We start from the raw sequence: 26,296 nt of genomic DNA on the forward strand, positions 1-26,296 counted from the left end.
GTTAGAGTAGAAAAAGTGTGTTGAACCCGGAATCACCCTATAGTAATGGAGCCTAGTTTTGGTTATAATTTTTAATCCATGTTTTGTATTACAGGTGAGAGAAAACAGTTCAAGTAGGCAAAATTATCCTTAGAACTATGTATCATTTGAGGATAATGAGAAAAAGCTTTTTGTGAATGTATAATTTTAGTGTTGATGTTACTTATTTTCAGATAAGAACATTCTTCGATTCTTCTTCAATCTTGGTGTAAAGGTATTTACATTTTATTATTTTAAAGTTATTTTAATACCTTTTTTTTAATACTGTTTTAAATTACTAATTCTAACCTGTTGGTCAATAACCTAAGGCTTACTTAATCTTCTAGCATTTTTAATGCCTTACAGTTTGTTTTTTGTGGTGATTGAGGCTCCACCATTTGCCTGCTTTTCCTTGTAATTGACAGTGATTTAACCCTGTGAGTGTGTTTGGGAACCAGCCTAGCGGAAGTGCTTCTTGAGTTAGGTGAGAGGTCTGCACTTTGGGCCCTGGGCGAATTCTGGAGTGTGTCGGAGCCTGCCTGTTGGCGTTTATGGAACGGGGTGGGGCTCTTCTTCCCTGACTCAGTCGTTGAAAGGCTGAGAGGAAGCCAGCCGTGGAAGGCAGGGCTCCCTGGAAGAGCAGAGGTTCCTGCGGGAGGTGACCGGCCTGGAGGTGGCTTGTCTCAGGAAGAGCTGGAGAGCTCAGTTCTTGTCAGCGCTGTGTTGTCTCCTGTCTGGATTCGTTTCTGTGGGTTCTGGACGGTTAGAACATCAAGTGCTACCATGGCCTACAGACAGTTCATAAAAACAGACTTGATCAATTTCTTCATCTGCTACATTCATTGCCTAGTTTATATTTCTCTAGAAAATGTTGGCTGTACAGCTAATTGATTGATTAGCCAGTAATCTGGTAAATTTTTCTTTGTTTTGTTGTTTGGGCTGAACCTTTTGCGGGGCAACAATTTGGAGTATTTCATTTCATTATTTAGCCTTACTTGACTAGAGGTCTGGAGAGGGCGATGGCAACCCAGTCCAGTACTCTTGGCTGGAAAATCCCATGGACGGAGGAGCCTGGTAGGCTGCAGTCCATGGGGTCGCTAAGAGTCGGACACGACTGAGCGACTTCACTTTGACTTTTCACTTTCGTGCACTGGAGAAGGAAATGGCAGCCCACTCCAGTGTTCTTGCCTGGAGGGTCCCAGGGACGGGAGCCTGGTGGGCTGCCATCTGCGGGGTCGCACAGAGTCGGACATGACTGGCGTGACTTAGCAACTTAGCAGCAGAGATCTAAATTTAATCCTTGCAGTTGGATTGCTCTGGGGGTACCTGTAACCACGGAGTCCAAATGTTGGGGATCACCTACTTCTGTACCAGCGTTTTTAATGATAGAACCTGTCCAGTCTAGGTAGCTAGTTGGCTAACGGGGTCACATCCTGAGTTAGTGGTAGGGCCAGAACATGAGTGGAGGTCATCCCAAACAGCCAGTGATTGAGATGTTGGAAGTTGGAGGCTTGATTGCTGCTGGTGGTTTTTGAGATCTGTCACCCCAGATTCCTTCTGTGCAGTTAGATCTGCAGGGTGGAATTATTGATCACGATGGTCTGTGCTCATTGCTGTCTCCGGTCAAGCATCTGTATCAGGGCTGTGAGTTGGTTTCAGGCTAGGAACAAGGAATGCAGTCTTGGCAGTGACTTAACTTGGTGATTCCGCTGCCTGCTGTGTGTCAGAGGGGTCTTTGGTCTTTGCAGACGTGAGAAACTTACCTTGAGCTCACTCAAACTTCTCCCCCTGCAAACCCCCTGCCATGTAGTTTATCTTACTGTTTTTTTTTGTGTGTGTGTCTCTTTTAGGCATATAGTTGTCCTATGTGGGCCCCACACTCTTACCTGTACCCTCTGCACCAGGCCTACCTGGCAGCCTGCAGGATGTACCCAAAGGTCCCTGTCCCTATGTATCCTCAAAACCCGTGGTTCCAAGAAGCTCCTTCTGCTCAGAACGAGAGTGACTGTACGTGTCCAGATGCTCACTTCCCCATGGAGCCCGAGGGCAGCGTGAACGGCCAGATGCCACAGGCAGAGATGGGCCCGCCCGCGTTTCCTTCACCCCTGGTCATCCCTCCGTCTCAGGTGTCTGACAGTCACGGACAGCTGTCCTACCAGGCGGACCTAGAGGCAGAGAATGCGGGGCAGCTCCTTCACACCGAGTATGAGGAGTCGCTAAGTGGCAAGAACATGTTCCCGCAGCCGTCCTTTGGCCCGAACCCGTTCTTAGGCCCGGTCCCCATCGCACCACCTTTCTTTCCTCACGTTTGGTATGGGTACCCTTTTCAGGGATTCATCGAGAATCCAGTCATGAGGCAGAATATCGTTCTGCCCTCTGATGAGAAAGGAGAATTGGATCTGCCCCTGGAAAACCTGGATCTCTCTAAAGAGTGCGCTTCTGTGTCAGCAGCAGAGGAGTTTCCCGAGGCCGGGGGCGAGGACCCCCATGCTCCCCCTGAAGCCAGCGCGAGCAAGTCGGATGGCCGGGCTGAGCGCTCCTCGCAGACGCCGAAGGTGGAGCCGGCCCCGGCTCCCGGCCCTCCTGCAGCCGAGGGCGAGGCGCATGTTCCTGCTCCGCTTCTAAACAGAGAGAGGGAAGCTGGGCCCGCTGAGCCCAAAAGGACCATTCCAAGCCTGAAAGAGAAACCAGAAAAAGGGAAAGAGCCCAAGACTGCTGCTGATGTGGTCAGCGGGGCCAACTCTGTGCAGAGACCAAAAGAAGAGAGCTCAGAGGATGAAAACGAGGTGTCTCACATTCTGAGGAGCGGTCGGTCCAAGCAGTTCTATAACCAGACTTTCGGGGGCAGGAAGTATAAGAGCGACTGGGGCTACTCGGGCCGCGGCGGGTACCCGCACGTGCGAGGCGAGGAGTCCTGGAAGGGGCAGCCGACCAGGAGCCGCGACGAGGGTTACCAGTACCACCGGAACGCCCGCGGCCGGCCCTACCGGGGGGACAGGAGGAGGTCGGGGATGGGGGACGGCCATCGGGGGCAGCACACCTGACGCCGTTGCCGCTTAGAGCGGAAGCCCTTGCTTAGGTGGGATGTCTCTGAAGGCTTTAAACAAAACAACAAAAACCAATAAAAACCCAAATTGGAGCTCTCTCCACCCCTCCCCTTTACCTTCATGCTCATTCTGGACAGGAGATTTTGGATATGTGTTCACGGGGGCAGGTGAATTCCTGGTGTTGCCATTTTTCTGCGTACAAAACCTGTCTATTTATCGGGTGACTGCCCCTATAAAAAGTAGGAAATAAGTTTGTTAAAGTATTTTTTATAAACAGCTTAATATGAACCATTATAGATTTAGTGTTTGATTTCTGTTTTTCCTTATATAAGTTTAATTTCAGATGTTGGAAATGTGTGCTTTGTAGTGTTTACTAAAGTGACAAATACACCATTCGACACACTATAGATTCCAAAACATAACATCGCACCAAATAGAAACGTATATTTTATTATGCAATGCCTTAGTCATAAACTGGGCTCAAACAGGTCTTAGCCTAAAACACTGTTGTCTTTTGAAACGCTTCCAACCCAAAGGCCTTTCATCTCAATATCTGTCAAACTTGAATGATGTCTTCTCTTTAATATTACACATAAGGCAGCCTATTAACCTGTGTCTTAGAAATGTTGTATATAGTTCTTTTAATATTCATAGGGTATATTTTTGAATTTTGCTGAGTATTTGTTGAACTTGAGATTGCATACAAGAATAGATGTTTAAGAAATCATAGGAAATCTAATGAAATGGCTGTTCCCACCAAGAATTCTTAGCACTGGTGTAAATATCATGGTGCCTACTCGAAAGAAATGTCGATGCTATGCATTTTGAAAATAATCTGCATCTGTTAAAACTGCAGAAGTTTTTTAATGCCACTTTAACACTAATGCACTGACAGATTTAAGTATTTTGTGAGAAGAAATGTTAAAAAATTTTTAGCCTGACAGGTTTCTATAGAGTTACTGTGTTTGGTTTTTCTCTTTTGCACCATCCGTTTATGTGTACCACTTGATACTTGCATGTTCAGTTTGTCTCAGCTGGAACTGTTGTGCAAAAAAGGATGATTGTGACTGTGAGTTCCTTTTCTAGAGGGTGCTGCTAGACTATGGATTTGCTTTGCATCATGTCGCTTGATGCCCCTTTGGTAACGTGTCTCTGATCCTGCTTCCTTCCAGTCTCTGCAGTATTCATTTAGAACTTCCCTCTGCACGTTGCACTCTGTTCCCAATTTGAGGAGTTTCGATTCTCTGAATTAACACAGCATTCATTCATCTATGTTACTGTGTAAAAAAATTGCTGTAGCTTGTATTTCTTATTTGTACATATCAATGTGAAATTCTAACCTTTTTTATGTTCTCCTTTGATCAGGAAGTTTGAGTGCTATGCAAATAATGTAGTAATTTCTCTTTGCATGCCATGTGTAGTACACCTAGCCAAAAGTAGTTTTTTTTTTTTTTTTTTAAGCAAATTCCTTTAAAAGCAAATACAATTCACTTGAATTTGACAAACTGAAGCAGATGAGTTTTCTGGGTTCTCTGCTAACCTACGGGAATGTTTGGATGCCAGCTCGGCTCAGTGAATCTCCGCTGTACTGTAATGGTTATTTACCTCTTTGTTTTAATTACCTGATGTCTGTGTAACTGCTGATTTGAGTAGAGATTAGTGTGTAGATGTTTTGTAACATAGGATTTTAGAGAGCACTTTGGAAGATAACATTTTATTATGATGGTGCTAGGTAGAAATTTGTAGACTGGGATTGTTGTGTGGAAAAGAAAAAGATTCTTGAGAGAACCTGTTGAAAGGAATTTCTGTTGTCACCTAAGCCAGATAACTGGGGAAGGTACTGCTTAAGAATTTTTTTCGTAGTCACCATCAGTAGTTGTTATGGAATGAGAAGATGAGAGGGTCCTCCACTTTCAGCTCATGCTTTTATATGTGAGATTAGCTTACCTGATCATTTTAATGAAAATTATATTAGCTATAGTGACAACATTTAAAAGTTCAGCAGTGTATGTTTGATCTCAGGAGTCCAAAAAAAAAAAAAATTCATTCTTTTCCTGTGTCCTTGGTTTTCTTGACTGGGATTTGATCTCCGTTTCTTCTGGAAGTGTTTTAAAATTGGATAGGAGAGAATACTGTTTTGTTTCTTCGCTGTTACTCTGTCTTACCTCAGTTGAGTAACAGAACGCTCTATAGTTCCTGAAGGAAATGCCGAGTTGCTTCCTGTTTTCCCATACTTCCCTCCAGGACGTGGTGGAGACTGCTGAAGGAGAACTCGGAGCAGTTGGTACTTGAGTCAGTGACCTCTGGAATAAGAAGAAAGAACTCTGACTTCTGATTATTAGGCTTTAAAATTATCAGTCTTTGCAGGAAGGTCTGTTTTGTTTTCCCTTTAGGTTTGTTTTCAGCGTATCAGTCCAGGGGTTTGCCTTATGCTGAGGTCAAACTAGGGCCAAGCAAGCTTTGTCCTCCTCCATTTTAACTGAGTTATATGGTATGTTGACATGAGATAAAAATGTTTCAGAGAAAAGCAAAAGCTTAGAAGTGAGAATCATTTGTACTTTGAGTTGGAAATTATGACTTACTCTCTTAATGATCATACACATTTTGAAGAACAAACGTTTAGCATGACCAAAGCTCACTTCTTCTCATTTTTGTTGGCTTTTGCTAAACTTGATTCCAGCCCCTTTCCTTTTAGTATTGTGTCTATTTCTTCTCTTCATTTCCTCTCAGATAGATCTTCAGTTCTTGTTCCACATACCCCTTGGCGGCAGGATGCTAGCATCTGGGTAGTCCTCATCCTGTTGTTCCCTGTTATCTTGTGTGTGCGTTTTCACGGCTGACCTAAGCTCAGACCCTGCTGGGGCCTGGCTGGTGTAGGTTTTCCCTACTGATATGTCATCATATTTGATGCCAACTCTATATTCTTGCAGTGTGTTTCCTTTGTGACTCAAGGTTGAATAATGCCTGTGAACTGCAAACTTGCTTATGATTGACTTGGTGCAATATAGTTCCTTTCTAACCATTTCTGGTTTAGAAAACATTTAGCCATCCTAGAACTAGCAATATTTATTTATGCCTCATTTATTTTACCTTAGTCTTTCACTTATGGGTACTAAGCAAGGTCCATTTTAGTGTAGCTGAAAAGAATGCATATTTGGCTACACTATTTCTGTTTACTGTATTTTGCTTCCTATTTAACGTCTAAATGCTATTGTGTTGTTTCAAATCTTAATAATGGCTCAGTCCCAGTATGTCAGTTTCAAAGAACTAAGGTTTTGCTGTTAGTGTAAGCCAGTTACTCTCTCACTAACTGGGAATTCCCACTAATTTAGGTTTTTTTCTCCCCTGAAATACAAAGTTTAGAAAATCCTACAAGAGGGGTGGGTGCATGTCTTAATGCTGGGAAACAGCAACTTTGGGGTTGAATTTACTTGAATGGATAAAAAATTGCATTGTTACAGAGCTAGAAAAAAATTTTATGTATGAAAAATGATAATAGCCTTACACTGAGTACAGATAATACTTAAAGCATGTGAAGATGTGATTATTTGTGATGTTACTTGTAAAAAAAAGTATATATACATCTTTTGAAGTGTTGAAAGGAAAATAGTACTTTATATTCTTTATCATATCACTTTTTGTAAGTGTTGAATATATTCCTGTTTATTTTTCTATGTTCTGTTTTGTAGCCTTAAGAAGTGTTTCAAACATATCTGAATGTATAAAATAAGAGTAAATGCCCTACATGGTGTGATGCTGCATTATATATAAAACCGTGTGCATATATTAAATTTTGTCTCTCGATTCCACTTGTGATTCTTTGGCTCTAGGGTTTTAACCAGTAATATATAATATAGCATATAAATCTTAGGAGGAATTTAAGTGGAATTCTTAAGAGTTTCCATGCAGAAAATAGTATGTGCACTTAAACACCACGTGGGATTTATAATCTGTGGGGGTAAGTACTGTTCTTTTCCTTACGTTACATATATAATAAAGCTGGGGTCATGCGACTAGTAGGTGGTAGAATTTAGTTTTGAACCTAGCCCCAAGTGGTTTGAGAGCTAGTCCTGTTCTCTTTCTCGGCAGTCATTAAATGAAATGGGAATGTATAGAATATCTGAGAATAATTTATAGATTAAATGAATTTTTAAGTTAGATAAAGCATTGTTTGGAAGTTTTATTTGAAAATGTAGCCAGTATACTTAAATACTTTTAAGCCTAAGTTTCTACTTTTCTCCTAACTGAATTAAGTGCAGTTCTAGGGAATGATACAAGAATGTGAATAAACTGCAAAAGAAGAAGTACAATTTCCCTTCACAGACCTTAACTAATTTATAAGCTCTACCAAAAGTGAACCATGCACTCCTCAGAATCATCAAGCTACAGATGTTGGTATGAATGTCAGTTTTTTAGATTGATCCTTTGAGTTCATTAGAGAAACTGGAGCTTAAAAATCAAATTTTATTGTTTTTTAAAAAATCAACTTTTAAAATATGTGTCACTACTAGGATCACATTTTATTTTTCACATTTAGAAAAAATCTTAGGGAGGTTAAGTATAGTAAACAGTGTGGGTCTTAGGCCTCATCTCTCTTCGAATGTTGAATTAGGAAATTACTGAAATACTGAACTAGGGAATTATTAACTGATTTCAATAACAAAAATCTTTGTAGTAAGCTAGTTTTTTAAAAATGAAAAATTTGGCTTTGGATTAAATGCCTTCAGCTAGGCTAAGAAAGTAATGCTGTTTAGTACTTACCTAGGATATGCCTCTTACTAGTGGTATAACTTAGTCCTTTATACTTTTATACGTTCAGAAATCGGGGGCCAAAAATGGAGACTAGAAACCAGAGTTAGACATGAAATGACACAAGGCTCTGCTCCACCAGGGGATAGATGTGCGTGGTTGCCAGTCTCATTAGGTGAAGATGAATAGATACGGGAGGCAGACTTAGGCATGTGCAGTTGGGAGCTGGGACTCCTACGTTTGCATTCGCATCAGCAGTACCCCTGGAGAAGGAGATGGCAGCCCACTCCAGTGTTCCTGCCTGGAGAATTCCATGGACAGAAGAGCCTGGCCGGGTACTACGGTCCATGGGGTCGCAGGAGTGAGACACGACTGAGCAACTACACCACCACCACCAGGAGCACCCCAGTCAGAGGGGCAATAGTGGTAACTAAACATTTCCTACAGACAAGCCTCTCCTTGCCTGGTTTCCAGATTCTTAAGGAAAAACAAAAACCCACTGACTGTAGTCATACTTGTTTAGTTAGGTTTGATGTCCAGGAATCTGCAAGCTAAGATGAAAAGTGGTTCTGAGCTGGTCTGGCACAAGTAAATGGGAAGCCTTTGAAGAGACCTCAGAGCCAAGGTTCTTACCTCAAGAGAAATCCATGAGTTTTATCAGCTTAAACAGGGATTTGTTTTCCTAAGAAATCTGGAAGGAATGTGGCTGCTGGCATCGTGTGGTGTTTGACGGCAGGGCTAGCATCCTTGTGACTTACTAAGCATTTCCCTTTCGTCACCTTGTGGGCACAACACAGCCACAAAAAAGTGTGCCAGATACATATCTCTTTTTGTTAGGAAAGCAAAAGGGCTTCCAGAAACTCTCAAGAGGCTTCTTTCAGCTTATTGGCTAGAACTGGTCAACATGGCATGCTGAGCTGCAAGCAACAAGGATATTATGGAGAGGACTGTCATCATGGCCTTAGCCCAATTATGATCCACCAGCTGCAGCTGAGTACACGGCTTATCCTACCAATTAGGCAAAGAAGGGGAGGTACTGGTGAGTAATAATAAAATGAAAATTAAAGAATTGTAAGCTGCTGAACTGATTATTTGACAAACCTGTTTCTCTAGCTGGTTTTGTTTTCTCATTTATTCCTACTCAGACCATGTAAAAACTTCCACCTTAAATCTTGGAGGCACTGAAAGTTCACCACACTTTTGCCTGTATCCTTCCCTCTCACCAAGCTCTTGGGTGCCCACACTGATATATGTGACCTGACCTGTCTTCTGGTTCACAGGGATTATCTTACCATCTTCATAGGTTCTATTTCCCTGGCAGCTGCCTCCTCTTTTGTAGTCCTTTCTGACTCTCCAACCCAGAACTCTCTCTTCAGAACCATGTGGTACTCATAACTCACCAGACACTGGGGTTCAGGGCTTTACACACATGTACACGAAATACCAATGAGGGAGTGAAATTATGTAACAAAGTAAGTAGTTGCCTAGTCTTCCTATAGAAACAGAACCTCTGATGAGTAGATTGATCCCTTCAACACAGCAGTAGGCAAAACTACATGTCAAGACACCAAACTACACATTGAATTTGTAAGCAAGAGAAGGTACTGGACTTCAAGATGCTATGGTGTAAAATTAGGTTAACTTAAGTTGCACATACACTACTTTTTTAGACTGCTACATGCTACGTTAACTACGAACAGTTGATATGTACCAAATGTAAAATTCAAAAGGCAATAGGTGTGTGTGTGTATGTATGTTTCCTTTGTTCTCTGTTCCTAACCATCAAGTTATCCTTCTCAAAAGCGTTGTTTTTGAGTATCCTTTTATGTATTTTAGTACTTCATGCATTTTTATAAATAGTGGTGTCTTACAATAAACTTACGTTGCACCATGCTTTTTTGCTTAGAAATTTTTTCTAATCGGGATATAATGATATAATCGAGCAGTCTCATTCTTTTTAAGAGTTAACATCTGCTATTTGAGTTGGTAACAGATTTTATAAAACACTTTTCTTTGTATTAATATTTTAAGTCCTTTTCTATTGCTGTATAAAATTTTAAGTAACATCGAATTCCTTTTTAAAATTTTCATTTAGATGAAAAATACTACAATTGATACACATTCTATATCAGTAATAAGTAGAAAAGAACTGGGTTCTTATATCAAAAATATTTTAAGGACATAGTACAGAATAAGTAATTAAAAATAGATTCTGTCTTATTTTATTCAATATATTTGAAATAATCATTCACAAGTTTAACCTATCCTTAAAAATAGGCACTACTTATTTTAATATAATCTCATTTATGTACAAAGCAAACCCTTTACATATTCACACTTAGTTAAAAAGCATAAAAGGATATATATTATTAAACAAACACTGGTAACCTCTGGGAGGGTAAAATGAAGGGAAATCATAATTCTTTATTCCATTTATTTCTGTATATTTGAAATTTTCACAACAAACATTATAGATTACTCACATAAATTAATGTTTTAAAAGGCCTAATGGGTCTTAGTTAAACCACTCGTCACCAACTGTTTGCATATTAATTAAAGCTTCTGTAGTTTCCGGGAGCGCTAGAAGTTGTTCTCTGTCCTAAACCCCTTTTCTCACTTGTAGTATGAGTTAGTCCCGGTTCAGGGCATTAGGCAGAAGTATACCTGAAAGTGGCTTCACACTACAGGTATCCCACTGTTCAAGAAGTCTGGATCAGGGTTTAGAACTCCTGCTACACACTATCTAAAACTTAAAAAAGTCAAACAGATTTAGATAACATCCTCTATATTCAAAACCTAGAAATAAATATATTTGGTACCAAGGGATACTTTGTATTGCTATCTGGGCATTCCTTGGCGGTATTGTTGCCTTTAGGCAAGTGGCTCACAGTCCTTGGCTGCCCATCAGAAATCTGTGGAAGTTTAAAAATATAGATGCTTAGGGACCAACTCTAAAGATTTTGAGCTTGTACTGTACTTTTAAAGGAAACAAACGTTCTTTAAAAAACTTTTTCCTAAATCTTGATCAGTGATTACACAAAGGTATGTTTAAAGAATGACATTACCTTGAGAATAACTACAGAATATAGAATCTTATGGAATGCTACATCTAATTCAGAATCAAGCTAGGTTTTTCTTTTCGGGTAGGGAAGAGGAGGGTGTGTTGAAATGATTTTTGCTGAAGATATTTATAAGCACCAAAAACACTGTAAACAATGCTAAAGTTGGTAATAGTTTGTTTCCAGCAGTGGTGTTCCACAGTAATCTTCCTTTGAAAGTCTAAACATACTGACAATTTAATGCAAAGACTGAAAACAAATATAATCCTGATGTTTATTTATCAAATTTAATCAGTGAAGTAATCAATTGGATTTTAAAATAAGGGCAGTTTCATTATAATTGCATACTTGGCAAACCATGTAAGTGCAGAAACCTTTTTTAAGATTTTTAAAAGGGGGCAACACTGCTCAGCATTTGGTACATGAATATATAATAAACCTACTGAAAATCTTCCTATACATTATGGAAACCTGGAGGTAATTTGTATAGCTTGAAATGTCTTCATTTTAGAATCTTATGCACAAAAAGGGTTCTATCATCAAGATCAGAAAAGTGGCATTTTCTGTATTCAGACAACAATTTACAACACAACTGGCTTTTGATGTTACAGTAAGTTATACTTCAAGCTCTAGAGCATGTGGCGTATAAAACCTGATTTAAATTTTATATGACAAAAATCTCAATAAATGTTTCTCTTAATAAATGGCTTATCAATATTCTCCAATTCACTTTAATCATCCAAGAAAAAGTAGTTTCCACTCTTCTTTTGTTCTACATCCTAAAAAACAAAGAGAAGCAAACAGAAATCAACAAACACAGACGCAACAGAAATCACCACCATTCTCTGGTATGCCAGGGCTGGATTACCCACAGTATTACCGGTGCTTACAGCAGCGTCACACAATCTCCTCTGCACTCACTGGCTGCTTCTGGAAATTCCTCATCCCACTGCTCACAGGCAAGGTTACTATTCTGCTACCCACCTCCACTACCTACCAAAGACACCTTCCTTGGTGTACACCTCACACAAAATTCCTTTACATAAAATACCTTACACGTACAAAATTTTGCTATATAAAATTCTGTTTCCAAAAAAACTATTAAAATTCCATTTTCATCCTTCTAACTTTAAGCTCCTGATAAAAATGTAACCATGTCAGTTTGGGAACTGCCTAGTATACAAAATGTATATAAAAATAGTTTTTCCCAGTACCATTTGCAGACTGGCCAGTAATGATCCATCTACCTATCTGCCTAGCAGCTCCCTTATTAGAACTCAGGTGTGGTTGTCTAGGATGAATTGATACAGAGACTCTCCTGAATAAGTGTCCTTGGGGACTGAACTGAGTCTCTACCCAAGAAAACTACAACACAAAGGGTAAGGCTTCAGAAGAGATTCTTATGAACGTGCTCTAAAATTTAGTTCCTTTCTTCTGCTTAATTCACTTTTCAAAACTGAGGAACTATTCAGCTTTAATTTAAAACTTGCATTTCATTATCCTGGCTAGAGAGTAAACATAAAATATTATAGTGAAGGCTAAAGGCATCCAGACACGGTGTTAGGTGCTTAAGAATAAGTGATATGCTCTGTGTCTCTTGCTTTCCAAGGCCTCACGTTTTAGTAGCCAAGCTAGGGGAGTAAAATATGAAAGGGCGATGGCTAGAGGGCCATGAAACAGAAGCTGTGCTTTAAGCAGGCATTCATTGCAGGCATACTAGAAACACAGAAACACTTTTTTAGCATTTTTTTGGGGGCGATGAAGAAATGACTGCTTTCTAAAAACCATATTTAACATCAAGTATAGGGTGCACAATTACTTTATATACCACAAAGGAAAAAAAACTGCCTATTAAAAAGACTGCAGATTTAACCAAATTTCTTGTTTTACTGTTTACAATTTAATGTTCACTGAAGAAGTCTGTTTAAGACTCTTAAAATATACATTTTAATCGTGTTGTTCTTATGCAAGCACAAAAAATGCGTTAAAAAACTGTAAAAACTTCTCTATTAAGTGTAGTTTCCCTGCAAACACTTTAATGGCAAGCACCCTCAACACAAGCAGTACAGTGGCTGTGACTCAGAGAGAGAGTGCAGCAGTGGCAGCTCTCTCCCAAGCGCTGCCTTCCAGACTGATGTGTGCCAGCAGAGGCTAAAACGCGGAAAGCATGAATCTCAGAACTAAGGGAATGACGGAATTTTAATGACACAGTCTTCACTTCAAAACATACTCTCCAACTGTCCACACTGAGAAGTACCCGTGACTCGAGATAGCTTTTTACATACCTTGATTGAATTGAGCTTGTTTATTCTTGGCCTGTAGTTGTTTGGGTCTCTTCTGAATGTAATTTCAAGCTGAGACAAAAATTTATTCATGCCAGCCAAAAGGGTTTGAGGACTAAGGTGAAAAAGAGAGTCTATCAATTACAATTGATTTTTACTGCCCCCTCCCCAATTTAATTACTTTTTAGGAAGAAGAATATTAAGAACAACTGTTTCCTCTAATTCCTCAATCTTAAGTCATCTCAATAATAGTATAATCAGTATATTATAAATCTATATTAAAAATGTCTTTGCTTGACTAGTTTGGCTGTATTTTTGTGCAAAACAAATAGAGTTTAAAATGTATCTGATATGGAAAAAAACATTTAGCCAGAAGTACTACTTTAGAAAAATTAGGTGATGCAGAATTTCAAATCTTAAGACTTTCAGGGGAGAAGAAAATTTAACAGAGAAGGTACAATTATGTTAGAAACTTGGCACTGAGAAAAGTATGTACAACATAATGGTTTTTAGTAATAATTCCTTTTAAAATTTCCATACTATTTCTATACTAATCATTTTTGCTCACCTAAACTACTACTAAAATCATCCTACACCATATCATACTTGTGGAACATTTTAAGTATTTTTTAAATACAAAGGGTGGATCATTATTTGAAGGCTTCCCTGGTGGCTCAGACGGTAAAGAATCCACCTGCCATGGGGAAGACCTGGGTTGGGAAGATCCCCTGGAGAAAGGAATAGCTACCCACTCCAGTATTCTGTCTGGAGAATCCCATGGACAAAGGAGACTCGCAAACTATACAGTCCACGGGATCGCAGAGTTTGACACAGCTGAACAACTAACACATTCACTTTTCTTTTCACAGAGTCTATGAAATTTCCCTAACAAAGTACATTATTTTCAATAATTGACAATTTTTAAATTAAAAAAAAAAAGAATTTTAAGAAGTTTACTTTTATTTCTTGGATGCATTATTCAAACAGCAAACCCATTCCTCCCTAAACCAGGAAATATTGCATTGGAATCACATGAACTTACTGTTTTTATAGGCCAAATGGTTGAATATCCATAATTCATATAGTTCAACCTATTAAGATTTAAGCACTAAAAGCATAATGAATTTCTCATTAAAAAAAGAATTTTCTCATGAACTGTGAAAGTTAGGCTTCTTTATATTTCAAGTGCTATCAAGCCAATAAGAAGAAATGAAAGAAAAAAGAGAGGTAAAATCATTCATTTTAAACTCGACTGTACGTTTATAGCAGATATTTGGGGGTTAGTAAGCTTTACCACTAACACTGTAAATTGGGCAAGTCACGTACCCAAATAATGAAGCAGACAAAACATAACCAGAAAGAGAAGGTGAGGCCCCAAAGCTCTGCATCCCTATTCCCCTGGGTCAGGGCTATACCAGTCTAAAACCCGCTATTCTAATGTCATCCAATATGGTATATGAATACTCTTGGGAGTTACAAAATCACTTCAAGAGTTTTCCTTACTAAAAATTACAATAGTATGACTAATGTTTATATGCTGATTGGAAAAGTGCTGGAACTTATAATCAGGTTGAATGGTTTAGAAAATAGTTTACCTGTTTGCAACTGTGTTCTTGGATGGAACACCATCAAAAACGATGACTCGATCTGCTAGATAGGTTGCCATGATGAAGTCATGTTCCACAACAAAGGCTGTCTTCTTAGCATGGAGTATGAAACTAAAACACATGATTTTGAGATCTTAGTTTTATATCATCAAATAGTCAAATGCTATATTAAGCACATTTGTCTGCTAGTACACATGATCACATGTAATACACTTATGAGTGGGATATTACCGTTTGACAACTCGAGCAGCCATCAATCTTTGCTCAGAATCCAAATATGCGGATGGTTCATCAATTAAGTAGACATCAGCAGGTTTGCCCAAACAAAGAGCTAATGCTACTCGCTGCAGTTCACCACCAGATAATGTCTGCACCTATTTGCAGAAGAAGTTCAATAAACCATGTAGATACCCCCACCATTTAAAATGATAAAACAACAAAAATTATCTTAAGAGTACCTCTTGATCGATGATGTTTTCAATTTGCAGAGGCTTCATTACATCAGTCACAAACTGTGGATGAGTGTAAGCATCTCTGATCTTTTCATGCAGTAGCTGGCGAACACTTCCCTGTTTTTAAGGGAAAAGTATTCAAATTTTATTTCAGTACAAAACTACTCTGATTATGCACCTTATCGATCAGCTAGGTTATGTTTTGAGATTTAAAAAATTAAAAACCCATCATGTCCACGTAAAGAAAAATAAAAGCAATAATCTTAAAATCTGGAACAAATAAATGACTGCTTCAAGGGAAAAATCATTAAACTAGGAATACTTCTAAAGGTCAATATGTGTATCAAGTAATCTTAGGCAATCTGGGAGGTAACACAAATGTGCAACAGTATGACAGCGATGAATATAAGATGTCTTGAGAACTTAAAAAGCTAAGTTTATAAAAAACATCAATGATGAAATTTTTAATGTAAGCCAAGTCATCATAAATATTTTCAATATGAGTACTGAGGTACAGAAGTTAATAAGTTCATTACAATACCTGCAGAAATCAAAGGAAGTTAATTTCGAAATGTTTTAAGTCTCATCCATATTGTAACATATATCAATGCCTTCCTTTTGTGGCTGAATAACTGTGGCTCTACTGGTTTTCGTTCCTACCAGCAATCTATAAGGTTCAAATTTCTCTATATTCTCAGCAATACTTGTTCTTGTCTGATTGAAGTCATTTTAGTGGGTGTGATGTGGTGTCTCACAGTGGCTTTAATTTGCATTTCCCTTATGACTAAAAATGCTGAGCATCTTTTCATGTGCGTATTGGCCATTTGTTTCCTTTCTTTGGAAAAATGTCTATTCAAATCCTTCGGGCATTTAAAAATCAAGTTTTAAGAGTTCTTTATGTATGAGTACCTTATTAGATATATATGGATATGAGTACCTTATTAGATATATCATTTGCAAACAGTTTCTCCAGTCTTGTGAGTAGCCTTTCACTTCCCTGATGTCATTTGCACCACCAAACACATTAGGTTTTTGAAGATTTATTTTGTAAAAGATGCCAAACAGACTTAAAATAGTTTTCCCAGTAGTGGAAATGAAATTAAGGACTGCAGTAGTCTTAATATCTTCCTTAGCCACCTTATTACACCTGTGTGTGTGCTCAGTCGCTCAGTCATGCCTAACTCTTGGCGACCCCATGGACTTGTAGCCCACTACGCTCCTCTGTTGGAGAAGGCAGTGGCACCCCACTCCAGTGCTCTTGCCTGGAAAATCCCATGGACAGAGGAGCCTGGTGGGCTGCAGTCCACGGGGTCGCTAAGAGTCGGACACGACTGAGCAACTTCACTTTCACTATTCACTTTCATGCATTGGAGAAGGAAATGGCAACCCACTCCAGTGTTCTTGCCTGGAGAATCCCAGGGATGGTGGGAGCCTGGTGGGCTGCCGTCTATGGGGTCGCACAGAGTCGGACACGACTGAAGTGACTTAGCAGCTGCAGCAGCAGGCTCCTCTGTCCATGGGATTTGCCAGGCAAGAATACTGGAGTGGGCTGCCATTTCCTTCTCCAGGGGATCTTCCCCACCCAGGGATCAGACCCTTGTTTCCTCCATTGGTAGGTGGATTCTTAACCACTGAGCCACTTGAGGAGGGGGGGGACAGACAGAAACTGATTTGGAGAAACATTCTGATATAGTGTAACAGTAATGCTCTAGGTATATATACATATAAACTCTTCTTTAATAATAATAAAAAAAAATACCAGTATAACTCACGGTTGATTTGGGACTGATTTTCTGTGGCTTATAACTGACGTTTAGAACTGGAACTTCCCCTGCAGAATAATGCAAATAAATAAGACACTGAAAACTGCTCAAATCTTTAGAGTCTACTACATGGAAAAGAGTAAAAAAACTCAAGATTACAACAGTACCTCCTTCATCAGGTTTAAGCCTTCCAGCAAGCATTCTGATAAATGTCGTTTTACCAGTACCTGGCAACAGAAAACAAACTGACGTGAAAAATGTTTCACATTTAGAGTAAATCACTGCATTAAACTGGGTTGTAACTTGGAAACTAGTTTTGAAAAAATACACTGACACTACAGAATTCTGAAGGCTATATAGAAAATTACTTGAACTTTCCTGATTCACCTCTTAAGCATCATTCTAAACTCATTAGGAGGAATACATACTATTTAAAGTTTATAATGGCCATTTTAAATGGGTCTATAAAGTCTTGGGTTGATTCTTGAAAGACTTTTTTAGCTAAAGTACTGATGAACACAACTTATTGTTAAAACAGGACAATAACTGTTATGACTGACACCGTCATCACAAAGGCCATTTAACATGAAATATTTAATTGCTACCAAGCTGAAGACATATATTAACTAAAGACAAATACACTGACTAAAGACTGATATACTGCAACAATCTCCAGAAAATTTTTTTTCTTCTACAGTTATGTAAGTTGTAAGCATAAAATTCCCAAATCATCTCAAAATCATCAGCACTCAAAATCATCTCATAACTGTATTTATGACAGTAACCTATTATTTAAAAATGTCAGTAATATAACTATTTACAAAGTTGCAAGGAAAACATTTTAAACTAGACTGCTTTAGAATTACCAATTCTTTCCTTTCTGGTCAGTTTCTAGGATGAATAAATGTCACTGTATCAATATACATAGAAAAACCAGCTTAGAAAAAGATCTAATTCTCCCTGAAGGTTAACAAAATAAGAAATATGAACTTGATTAAATGACAAATTATACCATACGCTGTCACAAAATGTGAACCACAGTGAGAAATACAGGAATTCAATCTTGTTCCCAGACCTATAATATAACTGAGTCAAAATTTTTCAGAGTAATTAAAACTCAGTTACTGGATAAACAAAGTGAAAGTGAAGTTGCTCAGTCGGGTCCAACTCTTTGCCACCCCATGGACAGTAGCCTACCAGGCTCTGCTGTCCATGGGATTTTCCAGGCAAGAATACTGGAATGGGCTGCCATTTCCTTTTCCAGGGGATCTTCCCAACCCAGGGATCGAACCCAGGTCTCCTGCATTGCAGACAGACGCTTTACTGCCTGAGCCACCAGGGAAGCCCCTGGATAAACAGAATCAACTTTCAAATATCACAGAATAAGGGAAACTTACCATTTTCCCCCAGCATCACCATGATTTCAGAATCTGTAAACTCTCCAGCTACAATCGCTAACTCAAACTCTCCCATCTTTTTCTTCATTCCAGGATATTTATACATACACATCTTTTTAACTTCTTCTTCATTTGCTGTCTCAGCCACTTTAAAGACAAGTGATGCATCTCTGAATCTCAAGTTTTCTGTTGGAACGTAGCCATCCAAAAAAATGTTTATGCCTATTGGAAAGTTATTGAAATAGATTAGCAAAGATCAGTTAAAGACTAAACTTTTCCCACAGCAATAAATTATATAAAAACCAAACCCTAGGCTCTCTTGTGAGTAATCTATACATAGATTTAAATAGCAAGCAGTGCGACATGGTGTTTCACATACCTAATACCAGGTTTAATTCATGCACACACACATGCCTATATATACAAACACACATACACAAAGCACATCTTTTCATTATTATGTGATTTTTATAAGACTTTTCCCATCAGATTTTATGTGAAAGGCTGTGATGCCATTTATTCTGTATTTTAAAATTAAAAATTGCAATTTTTCTTTAAAAAATGACAAGTAAAATGGAATATTTTCACAGTGATATAAAATGAAGTAACACAGTTAAGAATTTAAGTTATAAGCATTCACTTTCATGTGAGACATAACCATATGCGGAACTTAGGATTTACTGCATTTGTTTTCAGATTAGCTTTGCAGATTTTTAAGAACTTCACTGAACTTTTCTTGGCTTTATTGTGCAAACAACATAATCTAAACAGATTTTAATAACCGAACAAAAACTAACATACTGGTACATGAAAATCCCTCCACACTAAGGTTGTTAAGAGCCACAATGGCAGATGCACAGAAATGGAAAAGCGGGTTATTTGGGAAACAATGGAAAGATCTGTTTTTGTGTTTACTATGTGTAACAGAAGAACAGTAGCTGAAGTTTCAGAAGGTCTTGAAAGAAAGTCTAGGATATTATTCATTTCATTTGCAATTAAGAACCAAATCTAGGCCTTCTCAGTCTAGAACACAGGTGCTCAATAAATATATACTGACAGAACAAATCAACAGATCCATTTATTCTGCCCAAATTAGCATTTTTGATCTTAAGCCATTTATGAATTAAGAATTCATGTTAAGAATAACGTGAGGTTAAAAAATTAAAACCAAACATTAAATAAAAATATAAACTCAAAGGAACCTAAGTGACCATTTAGTACAACTGCCCAATCCATTAGGTAAGAAAACAAAAGCTCAGAGAAGTGACTTTGTTAAAAAAAACAAAACAAAACAACACATCAGCTTTATACACTCCAACTGCAATGTTTCTCTATTTAAAAATGAGTTTAAGCTAAAATTCCTTTATAGTTCATAAAGAATTTTACATACATTTTAATTTCAGCATATTAAAGGAAAGCAGAAAGATTAAGTGCAGTTTGTTAGTTCAATAGTTTTAGCGGATAGGGAATATTAAAACCTCACCAGGAACTATTTCCTAGCAAATGCTTTAGACAAGGCATCTATTATTATACAGTTATATAGAGTTAGCAACCATGGATCACAAAGAGGCAGACACGACTGAGTGCCTTTCACCTTCAGGTCCTCCCTTGTGGCTTAGCTGGTAGAGAATCTACCCGCAATGCGGGAGACCGGGGTTCAATCCCTGGGTTGGGAGGACTACCCACTCCAGTATTCTGGCCTGCAGAATTTCATGGACAGTATATGTATATAGTTCATGGGGTTGCAAAGAGGCGGACATGACTGAGCGACTTTCACTTTTCTCTAACTAAAATTATGAAAAGTGACTGCCATGTATCCGTGTCGTTATTATCAATATGACTCTAGAACTACTTAATACTTTAGGCAGAGAGTAGATACTCTGATATTAGTTGCTAACTGAGGAGAAAAAAACAGTAATTGCTACTGCAATCATCTCTTAAGACTACTGGTAAGAAAACTGGGCACACTCACGAGTTTTTTCTAAAATATATTATCTCAATAGATGGATAGTATCTATCTCAAATATATTGGTAGGAAAGGGACAGTAAGTCCTTCCCCACATCTTAAATTATTTACACCCTTTCTATAGCTTTTAAAAAAGAAAAGCCTGTCCAACTGAGGGAACTATAAAGCTACATCAATAATTATTCTTATAGAATATGGCAGATTTTCAAGATATGGACTAAGGAGACATTTCATGTCTAGATTATCAGTTTAAGGCATAGCTGGAGAGAAGAAACATAAAAAGTAAAAATAGGAGTGAGGAAGCAGTGAAGGAAAACAGGAAAGAAATTAAAAGGAAGAAGGCATACCAGGTGGAGAGTGTAGTGATTTTGCTTCAGGAGCCACTTAGTGGTAGGCTAGTTTTTACTTTTGCCCAATGGCACCCCACTCCAGTACTCTTGCCTGGAAAATCCCATGGACGGAGGAGCCTGGTAGGCTGCAGTCCATGGGGTCGCTAAGAGTCGGACACGACTGAGCGACTTCACTTTCACTTTCATGCACTGGAGAAGGAAATGGCAACCCACTCCAGTATTACTGCCTGGAGAATCCCAGGGATGGGGGAGCCTGGTGGACTCCCGTCTATGGGGTCGCAGAGTTGGACACGACTGAAGCGACTTAGCAGCAGCAGCAACTTGCTTAGGTAGGGAAAACACACGGAACAGAGAGACAGTCCCTAGTCCCTCTTTCCTGCAAGTAGTAGGAATAAGTGAAAATACACATACTGAGCTGTTGTATTAGAATTTTAGTCACTCACCAGACTATAATATATTTAACTATTTTATTAGACTTTTGGATAACCTTAGTTCCACAAACTTAGGCTCCAGATTAAAGATAAATTTGAAACATGAAAACAATATGAGCACTAAATGAATTTCAAGAGTTTTCCCACTGGTACTGGCCTATCAAAGATAAAGTTGAAGATGACTAATAATACAGGGATGCTACAGAGGCTAAAATATAAAAGAACATTTTAGTACAGCAAATAAATAGTGAAACTGATAGAATATTTTTAGCCACAACAAAAACTTCTCCAAAAAGAAACAGGTTATGTTTAACAACTGGCATATAGAACCTTATATATTTATATTCTATTGTGAGATTAAATTTAATAAGGCCAGAGTTTTGGATAAGTAATATGACAGCAACACTTTACTTAGCATCAACAATACATTTTCTAAGCATTAATGTGAAAGAGCATTGTGAAAAGGTTTCAAGTTACCTTCTCTTACACTAAAAGGCATAGTGACAACACCATAAGCACTTGGTACGCCATATAAACAGCAGATGAAGTCGGAGAGATAGTCCAATACACTCAGATCATGCTCCACCACGATGATATACCTGCAAATCAATATAGATTAAATCAATGTTCACATTTCAAACTGTTTTCTAAACTAAAAGAAAAAGGTTAACATGAAAGTTTATGAATATAAGAAATAAATGTTTTGCTAATAAAAAAGCATTTTTTACTAAATGTTTAACTAAAAATGTTTAAAGGCATTTTTAAACTTTACAAAGCAGAAATATAATTATAATAGACCTAAACTGTTTACTATGCTATTCAATTTATGTATTAAACCCTTCTACTTGTCCTATCCCACACTAGTTGCAATATAGTTGTAGTAGGGGATGCATAGAGAATATGACATAATCCTCAATCTGAGAACTTTCAATATTAGCTGCACAGACTAGGAATTGATATGAAACAATACCAAAAAGACTACGTAGCAAAATGTTTTACAGGTGATAAAAACCTAATGAAAGGAAGGAAACAGGTTAGTGTGGGTACTGGAGCACTTAATAAATGAGATAGAACAGGAGATGACTTTTTAGTAAGAAAAAAAGTACTTCTAGTAGAAACTGTCAGGTAAATAAATAATAGTCATAAAGCTTTTATGCAGTATTTCATTCCTAGTCAACTCAGTTTAAGATTTTCAAAAAGCAATGACCTGCAGACATCAAATTCCAATTTATCAGCTTTCTGTACAAAAACCAGCCATATTTTTATTTTAATGAGATCATTTAATCATTTAATGAAATCATTACTCCCATAAAAACTGACTCAATTTGATTCACAATGCTATACTGTTTAAATTGTCAAGCATGTCTAATTCATTGTTTTCTTTCTCTATCGAGATTTTTAATTCAGGGTGGCATATTTCTATTTAATATTGCTATATGCTTTTAACAAATCTCATTTTTTTTTCCAGGGCCCCAGTAAGGCTCTTAGTTCCAGATGGAACAAATTTAACATCCTCAGACCTTCTTTTAAGACCTTCCAAAACTATAGCTACTACAGATATTCAATTTATAAAGTTACACTCTGATAAATCCATCATACTTAACCTAATCTAACAAACTTGGCCTAGCCCACCTGACATGTGTTCAGAACACTTACATAATCGCCTATTTTCAAATACAGTGTTGACTGCCACATGTAATGTGAAGGCTACACTGCAAGTGAGCAACAGAATGGCGGCAAGGGCGCCAGCTGTCTGTCCTCTCAACACGTGGCTGACTGAAAGCTGCGGCTGGCTGCTGCTGCTCAGCACCACAAACCAAGAGAATACCAAAAGCTGAAGTATAGTTCCACTGGATATGTACTGCCTTCCCAACACTGTAAAGTCAAAAAATCTTGAATTGAATCACAGTATCTGTACATTCCTTTATTACATTTGTATATAGGATATACTGAAAAATGGATCTTTGTTTCCTGAATAATCTACTCTTCTATCTCTGTGTGTCTAAGGGTTAGTCTATGATCGAATGGGTCTCCTGCCTACAATCCTCATCTGTTGAAGTCCTATATAACTCTTTAAGGTTCACCTCAAATTCTACCTCCAACAGAAACACCCTCCTTAATGTGCAAATAAATAAACTTTCCCCCACTGTTGAACAGTGCTAAGCATCAATGAAAATAGCAAATCACCCAAATGACCCAATACTTATCCTGCCTTGGTATCTTTACTGGCAATGTTCCATTACTTGGAATAGTTCTCTGCTTTTTTACCACTGAAATCTTCAAGGCCCAGTATATGGCAGCATAGTTTTATCTAGTGGTTTTTAATGTACTTTTGAAAAGAAAAAAAAAAAAAAAGTCACACCTCCTGCTTTCCCTACTTTCATATGAATCTTATGCAAAAGTCCTAAATGTTATTAAAAAATATTTAGAAGACTCACTCTATTTTCAGAGGGTTTCAAACAATAATCTACAGCATAATGAGAAATCTATGCTGTGAAAATTTATACCCTACACTTAATTTTGGGTTATTTGTTGGATTTTAATATTCCTCTTGCATTATTGTTCCTCTCACTAATCCATCCTCTATTTCTTGTTGTTTCCTAAAGGATACAGTCTTCAAAATCTTTTTACAGTATTAAAGACTGAATGGGTGCCTTGATACATCATAGAATTTCAGAATGCAGACATACTTCCTGAAACTTATTACCAAGTCTATCACTACAAAGAGATTATTTTGACCCTATGCCTATAAAATCAAGACCCAGCACAACTGAGAAAATATCTAACAATCATTTTCTTCACTTTGTCAATCTAATCTGTTTTGGTATGTTATCCCTTTTACCACTATGTACTGCCCTCTCATAACGTAGAAAGTAGTGACTTGAATGAATACATGTCACCTGGTTGTAAATTATTATCCTTTTATTTCTCTGCTTATGTATTCTTTAATTTACCAGATCCTAAGGTCCCTGAATATTGGGACCGCATTTTATCCTCTTACACTCCCCAAAGGGGCTTCTGCCCTGGTGGCACAGTGGTAAAGAACCTAACTGCCAATGCAGGAAGCTATGGATTCAATCCCTGGGTCAGGAATATCTCCTGGAGAAGGAAATGGGTACCCTACCCCAGTATTCTCACCTGGGAAATCCCACAGACAGAAGAGTCTGGTCGGGTATAGTCCATGGGGTCGTAAAGAGTGGGGCGTGACTTGGTGACTAAACAACAGCAACAATTTCCCAAAGAGCCTATCATAATGCCCTGAACTATGCATGGAGTGAAAATGATGGTCACCATTTACCTCAACTAAGACTGTCTCTTTATTACTGACAGTCTAAGTTTTCCTTCAAAGTATGTATAGGAATCATTTGTTCCTTGAATCTAAGGAGTCAAGTTTTTCAATTCTGGAAAATACCTGGCCATTATCTTTTCAGTTTGATTTTTTCAGATGCCTATAAAGACATATGCAATCATCTTCTCATTCTGTTCTCTGTCTCATTCTATTCTCCATGTCCCTGAATCTCCTCCTGTTTTTCCATCTCATTCTCTGTTGTACTCTGGTAGCTTGCTCAGGTCAACTTTTAAAGTTTGTGATGCTCTTCTGTTGTCCTAACCTGTCTAATTTGTCTAGTGAGTTTTCAATGTCATGACTATATTTTTAATTTCTAGATTTGTTTGGGTTTTTAAAACATGTACCTGTTACTTTTTTTGTACTATTATATTCTTAGAGCTTTAAATTTTTATGTTTTGAATGGTCTGAAATACTGCCTTACAGTCTCTGAGAATGCTACTTTCAGTTCTTCACGATCTAAGTCCTGCTGTTTGTTGTGTTTACTGACTCACTTGTACAGTTTTCTTCCATCATTGATAACCCTGGGTTTAAAGCTCTCGGTCTTTACCTGTAGAAACCCTGTGTGACCAGGGTTGAGAGCGTATGTCTCTGGAGTGTTTTTATATTTGCATCGTCTATATACCATAGAACTGACGATTCCAGGACTCTCTTTGTGTTACTTTCTTAGCATGGAGGGTTTTAGACATCCCTGATTACATAAATTTCAATTCCATATCCATGTGAGCTGCCAGTCCATAAACAGATATGAAGGGGAACCATCTCTCCATTCCCAAGGCTCTCACTGAGTGACAGGAGTATGTTTCCTTAACATCCTCATGTGTTTGCTCTTTTGCTGAGAAAGCAGCTGTTTGAGAGTCCTGGCATTTTGTGTGACAGTTCAAAAGAAGGCCCTGCTACCTGCCCACAAATGGTTGTTAAAGCTCAAGACTTATTACAGAGACAAGCACAACCCTTTAGGAAAGCCATCCTTGTTTCTCCCCTGTAATTTATAGTTCTCTGTTTGCTTTTTGATCCCCAGGGATTTCTCTTATGAAAGAAATTATGAAATCAACTACTAAAGAGAGGAACAGAAAATGCTATGCAGGAAAAACACTCTGTGTTCTGGCCATAGTCTTACCGTATCATAAATTCAAAACCTAGAAATAACTAAATTTTTTGAAAACTTCCTCATCTGCAATATGGTAATACCATCTAAAGATTCTAACTTATAAGATTAATGAGGCTCAGATGAGATAACGGATATAAAAACTCTTCAGACTACAACAGCATTCTATAAATACATGATGTTGTGACTAGTAAGAAGTTTTTAAGAACTCTTTTGTACTCAGTAAAGTCCTGGGACAACTGGAATTTCTCTGTTCTAAATGATGTGTATAAGCGACATATCCATTTGAGGATCTGACAAAAGCTAAGGATCTGCTTCCTGAAAACCCATAAATATATGTCAAAAATTTGTATATCACTGTAGGGTATTCTTAGGCTCCCTGGAAACAGGTATGGTAGTACAGAGGAAGCTTAAGTTCAAGTGACAGCTTCAAAACCAAGATGGAATATATGCACATGTATATGACATGGATGGTCCTGGTGCTGAATCTTTAGAAATTTGTAAAACTTTTCAAACAGAACGGCATAGGCATATGGCAAATTTTACTTACCTGTCTGGATTTATTAGAGATCGTATAGTAATAGCAGCCTTTAAACGCTGCTTGACATCTAGGTAACTAGAGGGTTCGTCAAACATGAAACTATGAAAAAGAAAAGCAAACATAATATGAAAGGCAAGTATGATAATAATTCTATCTTGCACATTAAAGCACTGAAATATT

At 38.0% G+C, this 26,296-nt stretch overlaps 2 protein-coding genes across 2 annotated transcripts in view; one reads left to right on the forward strand and one right to left on the reverse strand.

The window, feature by feature from the left end:
- The window catches only part of OTUD4 (OTU deubiquitinase 4), a 42,263-nt gene extending 35,394 nt beyond the window's left edge, over positions 1-6,869 (forward strand). Inside the window, exons 20-21 of the mRNA XM_052654622.1 lie at positions 213-253; positions 1,869-6,869. Coding sequence (XP_052510582.1) covers positions 213-253; positions 1,869-3,062 — 1,235 coding nt within the window. The 3' untranslated portion in view covers positions 3,063-6,869. The remainder of the gene's footprint in view (positions 1-212; positions 254-1,868) is intronic.
- Positions 6,870-10,208: 3,339 nt separating this feature from the next.
- Positions 10,209-26,296, reverse strand: part of ABCE1 (ATP binding cassette subfamily E member 1) — a 30,658-nt gene continuing 14,570 nt past the window's right edge. The window contains exons 9-18 of the mRNA XM_052654582.1: positions 26,126-26,215; positions 21,599-21,720; positions 18,375-18,596; positions 17,145-17,204; positions 16,987-17,045; positions 15,221-15,331; positions 14,994-15,136; positions 14,751-14,873; positions 13,159-13,270; positions 10,209-11,652 (exon numbers count right to left, since the gene is read on the reverse strand). Coding sequence (XP_052510542.1) covers positions 11,605-11,652; positions 13,159-13,270; positions 14,751-14,873; positions 14,994-15,136; positions 15,221-15,331; positions 16,987-17,045; positions 17,145-17,204; positions 18,375-18,596; positions 21,599-21,720; positions 26,126-26,215 — 1,090 coding nt within the window. The 3' untranslated portion in view covers positions 10,209-11,604. The remainder of the gene's footprint in view (positions 11,653-13,158; positions 13,271-14,750; positions 14,874-14,993; positions 15,137-15,220; positions 15,332-16,986; positions 17,046-17,144; positions 17,205-18,374; positions 18,597-21,598; positions 21,721-26,125; positions 26,216-26,296) is intronic.

The sequence above is a fragment of the Budorcas taxicolor genome, chromosome 17 (assembly GCF_023091745.1).
Source record: "Budorcas taxicolor isolate Tak-1 chromosome 17, Takin1.1, whole genome shotgun sequence".
NCBI classification, from domain to species: Eukaryota; Metazoa; Chordata; class Mammalia; order Artiodactyla; family Bovidae; genus Budorcas; species Budorcas taxicolor.